Source organism: Hoplias malabaricus, chromosome 16 (assembly GCF_029633855.1).
Source record: "Hoplias malabaricus isolate fHopMal1 chromosome 16, fHopMal1.hap1, whole genome shotgun sequence".
NCBI classification, from domain to species: domain Eukaryota; kingdom Metazoa; phylum Chordata; class Actinopteri; order Characiformes; family Erythrinidae; genus Hoplias; species Hoplias malabaricus.
Window position 1 is genome coordinate 18,522,688 of NC_089815.1, and position 11,289 is coordinate 18,533,976.

Below are 11,289 nucleotides of genomic sequence, written 5' to 3' on the forward strand. Positions count from 1 at the left end.
TCAACTTTGTAAAAGTACTCAGACCAAAACGATATGGCCATCACAGACTGACCCTTGTCAAAATCATTCAGATTCATACATTGCCCATTTGTACTGTTTCAACAACGTCACCAGAACTGACCGTTCACTTGCTGCAACAGGTGCCACTGTAACAAGAGAATGAACGACATTCACTGACTGCTCACCTGTCAGGGGTTTGAATCTTTTGATTGCTGTGTCTTTGAATATCCTTACAACAATCCCCTAACAAGAAATATGAGCAGTGTTAACTAGATTTAAGATGATTTCACTTGCTGAAACCCTATTTTTTTGCAGTGTGCTGGAGAGAGTTTTGGCCCCAGCTTCAGGCCCATATTTTGGCTGCCGTCCCAGTTAACATCACAAGGTTGTCTTTGGCTTTTGAGGGACTGGAAAAGGTAGGGAAGTCAGGATGGGTTGGGTCAGGATGGGTCACCATGTGGCCTGTGCTATTTTCCAAGCAATGCAACCAGGCAGTAGCACGCACTGCTTTTTCACAGACTGGAGCTGGAAAGGTATGTTTTTCCTCCCGTGCTACATGCTTTAAGGTATCTTTTCATCACCTGGACACATTTGATATTACATTGATTTATGCTGGACCAGCCAATTAGGATTCAGCTCAAACTGTCCGGCTTGTCATTATCTTTATCATTCAGGAATGAAGATAAGACCAAACCAAAGATAACCCTGACTCGGCCGTCTTCTGTGATGTTCCTGTCGATGACAACATCATTAAATGATATTTCAACATTATAATCAATCAGAAACAGACTGTATTTATTTTAATATTAGTGAATTATATCAACATAAAGCAATGTGGTGAAGACAATGTGGACATTCAGGGTTAGTTGTCAGTAACAAAGCTCCAGACAAAACAAAAAGTGGGGTCCTTATCTATAAACTATCCAATTATAGCATTAGAAGATCATATATCTAATGGATAGGGCTTGGAGATCACACAGAGAGAGAGAGAGAGAGATTTAGGGAAAGAAATCTTTCATAATATTCTATTGACATTACAGTATCAAGATTTTATCCCAAAATCATTTTTTTTTCAAATATTGACATCATTTGAAAACACCAACCATGATTCTGAGATGGATTGCGTGGATAAGAACATGGTGAAGCTGATGAAAACACCAGCTAGATTTTGACTCTGTCAAAATTACATAACACACCTAGAAGTGCTGTTAAATGGCTTATAATTCATAATACCTTTATTCTCTTATCTTCTTATTTTTTCTTGGTCTAGGTAATGAGCTATTCCTCAAGCCCTTCTGTGGCTCCATCTTCTGGGAGAATGAGTGAATTACAAAGCTAACACTCACTAGTGCCCTCTAGACACACTCAGTGTAACAATGCAGATCTGGAAGTCTGGACAATCATTAAAAAATAATAAATAAATAAATATGTTTGTTAATGCAGATGTAGTTTGTTATGAAAACAAAACAGAATGTGTTATTTTGAAAGTGAAAGGAAAATTCCAAACATGGGGAAGATAGGATGTTCATGAACAGTGTGTAGCACACAATACATCTGTGATTAGCTCATGTATGTAACACCTGATAAGTTAGCATGGCTGACATGCCCCTCTCAAACCTGGTCTAAGTTTTGGCCCCAGTGATGCCCTCTACGGTCAGCTTTCTCTGGGTGATGGATGACCACACTCTCCCCATCACGAGCACAATACTAGCCAGTGTGGACACATATTAGCTAGCATATCAGGCCTGGGAAGTCTGTATTATCCTAAAACATATATTGAGCTGTCCTGTGGTGCTGTATTAGCAGCAGTCTGAAAAGAATCAGTACTAGGCTAATGGGTGAAATTGGCAACTACTTTATTGATATAGCTGCATCCCAGTCTTGATGTCTCATGTACTTCTTTTTGGGCATTTGAGGCTGAGGCCAACAGCAATTTCCGAGGCCATGTCTGGAGCAATCTCTGAGGCTAGAGCTGAAACAATGTCTGGGACTGAAACTGGAGCAATAACTGAGGTTAATGCTGAAGCAATAAGGTTTAGTGTTCTGGTCTGAAAAACGTGCAGAACTGACATTTTACTTTACATGTTAGTTGTGATCTACACAATAGGAGAAATAACAAAACAAAACAAGAACATCATTTTGAAAATTATACTTCAGACATGATTCATGATTTTATTGGAAGAAATCTATGAAGACACTTCAATTTCAGTGTAAATGCAAGCTAATACTTTCTCAGTACAGACTTTATCCAGGGCAAACGTTCAGATATTTTGGTAAAAACATCTGGCTTTTTAGGATTGTCACATGTGTACGCATCACCAAAAGAAACAATACCCACTGCTGTATTGTTGCACACCAAAGGACCCCCAGAGTCCCCCTGTGAAAAACAAAGAAATGAACAGATTATCATCCGGCTAGATTTGACTCTCATTAATTCAAGATATGAGAAGGTGACCTATTCAATAATTCAATATTTTTCATACCCAGCAAGTTCCTCCAGGATGAGCTGCACACACCATTCCTTGGCTTAGAGGCTTGTCCCAGAGATCCTTGCATTTCTTCTGGTCTATGATACTGACCTGTGTCTCCAGTAGGCGACTACTTAAGCCTTTATAGGTTCCTTTTTGCCCCCAACCAGCTATGCTGCACCTGGAGTTGGCTTTGATGTCCTCTGGTTTTCGAGGGATGGAGATTGTTGTGAAAAATAATTTTATTACTTTGTATTAGTGGACAAATATCCTTAAATGATTAGTTAAAATTAGAAAGTATAATTACATATTCATTGTATGAAACCTTGTATTCATATGAATGATTAACCAGTATTTTAACCATGCATTTAAACAGTTTAGAATCTGCACACTAACTGACATGCTGACTCAGTGTTTACACCTTTCTAATTTCTTAGATCTTTAACAGATCTGCACTTAGGCTTGTAGTATAAATTCCAAGTGTTAGTTAGGACAGTTGAACTTTAGGGCATCTCAGTGACCTTAAGTCCATTAGTGACCCCTCTGAATCTTGGTGACAGAAAAGGAATGTGGGTAATAAAACCTACAGAGTCAGAAGGGCATGATGAGTGTTTTGGGGTCATAGGTGCATGTGAAACATGCACGCAGAAACCTGAGTACTAACATGTCTAATTATGCATATTAATATATGTTAATCAGCCAGAAACGCCTTGCCAGCAGGGTATTCGTCATTTGGGGTATAAAACTATGGAGTCAGATCCCAAGAGTCAGAACTTTGCGTGGAAGGGCACTAGGTTGCGTTTCTTATGTATTAGTTCTCCTGGTTCCAGTATTAAAATAAATACTTTGGTTTGCTTTGAACTTCACTCGACTGGTCTTTGTGAAACTTCCGGAACGAGCACGCCTCCCTCAGGAGAGAGGGTGTATTTTGGATCTTTTGGAGATCTTCTAAATTTTAATTACTTTGGGAACGGTCCAAAAAGAACATTTAATTCTTCAAGATCCACTTCACACTCTTTTTAACAGTTCTTTTTTGACAGTTCCTTGTAACTATGAGATAATCAATATTTGCTGAATTATCATCAAGGTCAAACAGATATATATATTATATTGCATCAATGTGACTCATATGATACAAAAGGCCAATTATTAGGCTATTTGATTAAGACAAAACCTTGACAACTCAATGCATGTATTTTTATAGTTGGAGTCAAGTTTTACTTTGTTTAGTTACTTCAACTAAAGTAGCTATTAAAGATGAAGTGGCTGTTTACCTCTAAAGTCAGGATATCATAGTCAAATGAATTATCGTCAAGGTACTTCGGATGCACATGGTAACTCTTCACTTGCATTGTTATAGAGCGTTCTTTTCTGTCTTTCAGGTTATGAGCACCGAGGACAGCCGTGAATATCAATTTCCTGTTTAGATGAGCATACCAGATATTTAGATTTAATTGGTGTCACTGCAACACATTAAAAATTTACAGAAACACAACATACCCTGGAGTAACAAATTCTTCTAGCAAAAAACGCCTAATTGGTATTAAACTACCACATTTTTACTACTTATTAAAGAGTAACTAGGATAAATAAGGAATGACTAACAAATTTATTTGCTCATGACTATTTCGGTATAAAACCATATGCAACAAATAGCTGCTAACTTATTATCAAGCTGAAAATATTTAAATAGCTGCTTATTACTACATAATTAAGCAGTAACAAGGTTGAATTTACTGTGCTATTTATGATTTTATAATACACAATAGGCTACTGAGAGGATTAATGCAGAGCACAGAACTGTTTGAAACTCATTACAAAAAAGAAGTAAATACAAGTAAATAAAAGAAGAATATAAGTAAATAAAATATTGTTTACATGTTACACATCTGTAGTAAATGTTTAGAAGCAAAATGTTATGTTAGATTTCTTGTTACTGCTTTATAACTTTGTGGAATATTTGGGTTATTACCTCAAAAACTAATAAGTAGTCATCAAGATACTAAGAATGTACATGCTATCAGTGCTATCAATGCAAAATAAAAATAGTTGTTGTTACTGTATCTCACATTAGGTGATAACAGCTTTTTCAGAGTAATGAGGGTAATTTTCGTAGGAAGTTGTTACTGTATAAAGTAGAACGCATTGATTTTACACAGTCCCCCAACCACATTACTAGGGTTAATTTCCCTGCTTGTTAGAATGGTACTGCTGATGTTAGAACCTTATCTGAGATGCAGTAAATATCTCCTTAACTGTAACCGACCATTGGACTGTTGCTGCTTTGTCTCTGATCCATAAGGTGTTCATTGTTATTTTTTGTTGTAGATTGTTCATATTTTATGCACAATTTACAAAGCATTAATTATTTTGACTTCTGGATTCGAATAATGGCATTTTAATGGCACTTAATATTCATCGAAGTAAGCACTCTGGAGATGACTATATTCACCTTTATTACTACTTAATAACATAGTAATAAATTGTCTAAAAATATTCTATGGCTATTAATATGCCTCTTGTATGTAAACATTTCCAATTATTATCATAATTAGTAAACATTAAACACTTAATTCAATCTTACTTGTTCCAGCAGTGTGCTGCTGTCATGACAAATCTTTTGGACACAAGGAAGCCCCCACATTTGTGCCCTCCACTTGTCTGGACAGACACCATATACGGCCTAGAGTGGGGTTTAGCTTCTGTGCCATTCACTATACCAACATCAACACTGTCTGAAAGAGAAAAACATGGAAGAGTTGTAATCGGAATGCAATATTCACCTTCATACATCCAGGCCTTTTGAATCATTCTAACTCCTGTCTAACACTAGCTAGTGTCCTTGAATAGAAACTTGTGTCTCACTTTGTTCAGGCAGCACTTACCAGAGTGGATGAGGATTGGCAGCAGAGCAGCCAGCAGGGACACAGAGAGGAGAGCCATGATGCACTGCAAAGTGTTCTCTTTGAAGAAGAAAAAGGGTTTAAATAGCAATGTGGAAATCTTCAGTTCCCCAAAACCAGTCTTTCTTATGGTGTGCTCCTTGTGTTTAACACGGAAAGGAGAACCAACAGAAAGCTTACCAACTTCTGTGACCTTCGCAAACTGTCACAAAAATAACTTTATATTACTTATATATATATATATATGACACTATTAATGAGTTATGGGCCTGGTGTTGGCCCCTCCTTGAAAAATATGAAAGCAACACATTTTCTGGGAATTTCAGTTGCTGCCTGGGCTGGTGCAGGCTAACTCAAATTAATAATAGTAAGGACTTATTCTTAAATAAAGTAATCGTGTGTATTTCTGCAGCCAGTTCTGGTGTCAGAATTTAATTATTTTTAATCCTGAGTTCAGAGTAAACTGCTCTAGATTTAACCATGACATGTAGCAAACGACTTGCCACGGTGATTCTTAAACTTTCTTACCTGTTTGCAAAAGCTGAAAATGGTAAGGGCCTACACACACACACACACACAAACACACTTTTTCTCTTGTCATTACTCCTTACATGTCATTTCATATTGTGATGAGATCACACACTCACCAAGTCAATCAGACTCTCACAGCTATGAATAATTTCCCACAGACTTTCCACCTAACAACATGGGTTTTTGGACCGTGGGAGGAAACCGGAGCACCTGGTGGAAACCCATGCGGACACAGGGACAACACACTCCTCACAGACAGTCACCCAGAGTGGGGCTCAGAACCCACAACCCCAGGACCCTGCAAAATGTGTGACAGCGACACTACCTGCAGCATCACTGTGCCGTCCCTCCATTATAAGTCTAAATTCCAAAATTGTGTTGATTTACTTTGTTGAGTTATTTTGAGAATTAAAACGTATTATAATTTAAATAGACCTGTAATGAAAGGTTACAAATATTCACCCCTCCTTCTAGAAATGTAATGTACCTTAGAGAACACAACTGGACTTTAAAACCACTGTTGTATCTTTAAAAGTATATTTTAATTTGTACTTTTAGTGAAAATAATGTACCTGTACATTGTATTTTTTTTCTGAGAGTGTAGAATTGAGCACCATGTGCCACAGTGCTGCAATTGTACTGTGAATGAAGTCACTAAATAGGTAAGTCCACTTTTTAGACATCATTTAGACATCAGAATAATCAGACATACAGAAAACCTGCTTGCTTCATATTTATGTTTTATTTAAATGTTTAAAAACATTGTTTGCTTTTTTGCTTCATTTAGTTCATTAGCTAAAAAAAACAACAACATTTGAGACAAGAGAAATCATGCTTGAGAAAAATGCTTTTATTGAGATAAAATCTGCCAAATGGTCTGGCTTTGCTCATTTGTTAAATGTGGGCTACACACGGTCAAGAATAGAACTGATCCAGGGCAGGAATGCAGATATTTTGGCAAAACCATTTGGACCCTGGGGTTCCTCACACGTACCAGTAATGAAAGAATCAATACCCACTGCAGTGTCCTTACACACTAAAGGACCTCCGGAGTCTCCCTGTTAACAACACACAAGAGCATTAGTGTCCTACTAGTGGTCAGCGGTTAAATCACTGCCTATGAGTGTTACATTTAGGGTTAGGTTTAAGGGTTTTAGATTTACCTTTTAGATTTAGGTGTTAGCGATAGCATTAAACAAACACAAAATGTAGCAGTTTCCTAATGTTTTGGAGCTTAGATTTAGGTTTAGTTAAATTTAGGGTTAAAGCCAGCATTTGGGTTAAGTTTAGGGTTAGATTAGAGTTAGGGTTATATGGAAATTTATAAACCTGATTTTTCTTATTTTGTGTTGCCAGAAATTCACATTAACATTCACAAATATCATTAGTACACAATTACAAGTGTTAATTATATTTCATTTACATTTTACGAATTGTGTAAATGGTTTGCAGTAAAATATGCTCAAAGTATCCTTGAGACCAGCAGTAGTTCAGAAGGTGTGGACAACAAGTAGACGCATGATTAATTTGCTAAGCCTGATCAAAACAATATTTATGAGAAGAAACGCATACATCAGCATTTTTTACTTACAAAGCATGCTCCTCCTGGATGAACTGCACACACTCGCTGTTTATTTACACTGTGCTTCTTACAGTCTATGACTCTGATACTTGTTTCCATCAGACGGTTACTTGTGGACTCATTGTCACCGGTTTGTCCCCATCCAGCTACACTGCAGATCGTACCGACTGGGATGTCCTCCTCTATTTTGGGGATGCTGATTGTTGTGATTGTTGGGCCCAGTGGTACTGTTTCCTTGAGCTGTAGCAATGTCAGAAAGTTTAAAAATTACACTGCAACTGTCTCAGTGTCTGTTCACATAAATAGTAATACATTGACTGAACTGTATTTAGCAATGATGAATCTTTATCTTAATGAACCAAGGTCTACAAGTGCACTGCGCTGTCTGGACATGGATAAACTAAAAAGTTTACCTCATGCACAATATTTATCATATATATATATATATATATACATATATCATTTTTTTTATTTTATTTTTTTTTCTCCTCACCAAAATATGACACCAGGAAGTTAGTGTGAGATACATGTTTTCTGATTCATATATATATATATATATATATATATATATATATATATATATATATATATTTTTTTTTTTTTTTTTTGTGAGCCACTAGACAGCTCAGCACCCTGGGAGTACAGCACTAACAAATCTGACAAGGCAAGTGAGGACTCCTGGACTCCAAGCCACGGATGCCTGAGTCATCACAAGGGGCTGAAGCTGAATTCTGGATCCCTAGTTTGATGAATTAGGAGTTTATGTTGTGCTTGGAGTTGTTATGGAGGGCTGGTATGTTTCATGGTACTTGCTTCTGTGTTGGGCTCAAATACTGCCTGTACCCTTGCTCAATTACTGCTCACATGGCTGTGTCTCAATACCTATCTTTCTTTCAAGGTCTTTACAATATTTTTTGTTTTGGTGATATTTTTAATGATTGTGAAAATGTCTTGAGGGATTTACACTGAAGGCAAACATTTATCATGTAATATGATTCAGATTGTTGTAAGATTCCTTGGCATGTTCTGAATAAAACTTGGTTGCTATAGTCATCATTTTTGTGTTGTACCTTAAAATTTTTATCTATGTGCCCATTTTTTAACTTAAGGGTCTTGTCATGGGCCTAAAATGTGCCTGTCATCTCATGGTGTTTGAGTTTATTACTATCATTGCTGTTGTTTCTTACCTTTAAGAGCATGATATCATTGTCTAATGTTGGCTCTATGTAATTTGGATGGATGTGGTAAGTCTCCACTTCCCTGCGCAAAGCACCTTCTCCTTTGTCTGACAGATCATGAGCACCAAGCACTGCTGTGATCTCCGAGTTTCTGCTGACACCAAAATGGTTGACGCTTAACTGACTGAATATATTTGGTAATAGTAGCATGTAATGATGAACAAAACATTGCATTAAATATGACATTTTACAATTAATAATATGGGGCCTGCGGGGGGCTGCCTTCGAAGCATCTGTGTTGTCTAAAATTTGCCAGACAACCAGCTTGTACATTTTTGAGATGTTCTAAATTTGAAGCATTAAAATGCAATTTATATCATTACATTTGTATTTACATACAGTGATTTAAAAAGAAAATAAAGAAAAATACAACTTACATATAGCAGTGCGCAGCCGTCATGACAAATCTTTGAGACACAAGGAAGCCACCACATAAGTGTCCTCCATTTACTTGGAGAGACACCATATAGGGTCTTGAGTGGGGTTTAGCCTCTGTGCCATTTATTATTCCAACATCAACACCAGCTAAGTGTGAAAAACGTGGAGAGCTTATGATCACACATTCTACATGACTCTTAAAATATATGTCAATTTACAACAGTTATATATAGATTATTGTAGAAATATTGCAGCTGAAAACTGCACACTAGGATTAACAAGTTCAAACAACATCAGTAATTAGATGAAAAAAAAAAAAAAATTTGAATTTCAGCGGAATTTGGTTTGTTTCTGGGATATAACCCCTGTTTTCAGGATCGTTAGAAGTTCAACTGCTAAAAATTACAATAATGAAATACAAAATTGTTTAACTAAAATAAATTTGAGCATATAAATACATGACAACATTTTAGGGCACATTAAAAAATCTAGAATTTGTATCTTTATATATTTATTTAAACAAATGATCTTAAAATGTCACTGGGATTGTTCAAAATATTTTCAAAATCTAAATAATCTAGTTGCTAGTTAACTGAAATATGAATTAAGAAGCTTGGATTCTAATGTGGGATGGCACGGTGTTGTCACAGTCACACAGTTCCAGGGACCTGGAGGTTGTGGGCTGAAGTCCCGCTCTGGGTGACTGTATGTGAGGAGTTCGGTGTGTTCTCCTCATGTCTGTGTGGGTTTCCTCTGGGTGCTTCGGTTTCCTCCCACAGTCCAAAAACACACATTGGTAGGTGGATTGATGACTCAGAAGTGTCCGTAGGTGTGTGTATGTGAGTGAATGTGTGAGTGTGTGTCACCCTGTTAAGGACTGGTGCCACCTCATGGGTGTGTTCCACCTTGCACGCAGTGATTCCTGGTAGGGTCCGAACCCACCGCGACCCTGAACTACAATAATCTCTCGCTACTTCGCGGGTTTTTCAAGGGGGCTTATGGCTGCTATATCGCGGGTATTTAGAGAAAATCTAGGAAAACCATGAAAGATGAATAGCCAAAATATTTCTTTAAATCCATTAAAATTTCATAGACTAGACCTGTAGGTGACATAATATATCATTTATTTCATAGAGTACATGTATTGTTCATGTCCACATCCAAGTGAAACTTACTTACGCTAAATCACAGCTTAGGAATTACTCTATTAAAGAAACTGGTAGGATATCACATGTAGTTCCAGCTGAAAAACATTATAGAATGACTGTTTACTGCAAAGGGTGGGTTGTTAACAGCACAGGGAGGGTTTTAAAAGTCCAAATACTCATTAAATACATAAAAAAATATCGTTCCTCTACTTCGCGGAAATTCGTTTTTCGCAGGTGGTCTTGCAACGCATCCCCTGTGAAAAATGAGGGATCACTACATAAGCAGTTTCAGACAATCAATGAATGAAAAAAAGGATTCTAATGTGATATCATATATATATGCTGCTGAAATTTTCTGACCCACTAAACACTTTCCCACATTGCTGTTTTGTTTAAACAACTCTTACCTGAGTGACTGAGGTTTGGCAGCAGAGCAGTCAGCAGGAGAAGAGAGATGAGAGCCATGGTGCGATAAGAAGGGTGTGTATTTTCCCTGGAGAAGGGTTTAAATAGCCCGCTGGAACACTTCATTTCCCAATAACCATGATTGCTTATGGTTAATGTGGGGCATTTACAGAGAAACAAGAACTAAAGGAAACCGTATTAACCTCTGCTAAAAGACACGTGTAAAAAATGCACCGTACAAAATTTCTGAAGCAGTACTATAGTTGAAAAGTTTCCCCCAGATCAATATGCATATATCACTTCATATATCAAAATCATATGTATTTCAGCAGTTTTTTATATTGAAATCAAACAAAAAATGAAAATACACAATGCATTATACCCAATTTCAAGCCCCATTTTCAGAAAACTTTGAGTATTTGTTTTATTTTTTAATTATAGTGAAGCTTCATTAATTGACTTTCAATTACTAAACATAGAGGTGTTTGTAAATATAAAACAGTTTTAAAAGTTAAATCTGCAAAACACTAAATAAAAGTTAGGACAGGGGCAAAATAATAGTGAAAAATTTATTAAGTATCACATCACACCGTTTTGAAGAATTATGGTCCAAATACCAAAATGTGCTATGGTCAG

At 36.7% G+C, this 11,289-nt stretch overlaps 2 protein-coding genes across 3 annotated transcripts; both read right to left on the reverse strand.

Moving 5' to 3' along the window:
- Positions 1 to 3,703: 3,703 nt before the first annotated feature.
- LOC136671358 (mast cell protease 2-like) lies at positions 3,704 to 5,411 on the reverse strand. The gene is made up of 3 exons (XM_066647035.1): positions 5,354 to 5,411; positions 5,053 to 5,203; positions 3,704 to 3,887 (listed from the first exon to the last, which is right to left on the reverse strand). The coding sequence occupies exons 1-3, from the start codon at positions 5,409 to 5,411 to the stop codon at positions 3,704 to 3,706; spliced, it is 393 nt and encodes a 130-aa protein (XP_066503132.1).
- Positions 5,412 to 6,641: 1,230 nt separating this feature from the next.
- On the reverse strand, positions 6,642 to 10,753 carry LOC136671940 (mast cell protease 1-like). 2 transcript variants are annotated; one of them, XM_066647834.1, is made up of 5 exons: positions 10,656 to 10,753; positions 9,100 to 9,247; positions 8,672 to 8,816; positions 7,494 to 7,724; positions 6,642 to 6,960 (listed from the first exon to the last, which is right to left on the reverse strand). In XM_066647834.1, the coding sequence occupies exons 1-5, from the start codon at positions 10,711 to 10,713 to the stop codon at positions 6,808 to 6,810; spliced, it is 735 nt and encodes a 244-aa protein (XP_066503931.1). In that variant the 5' UTR covers positions 10,714 to 10,753; the 3' UTR covers positions 6,642 to 6,807. The 2 variants fall into 2 exon arrangements, with proteins under 2 accessions (XP_066503931.1, XP_066503932.1); XM_066647835.1 differs by having other exon boundaries at positions 6,645 to 6,960; positions 8,672 to 8,813.
- Between the last annotated feature and the right edge of the window lie 536 nt (positions 10,754 to 11,289).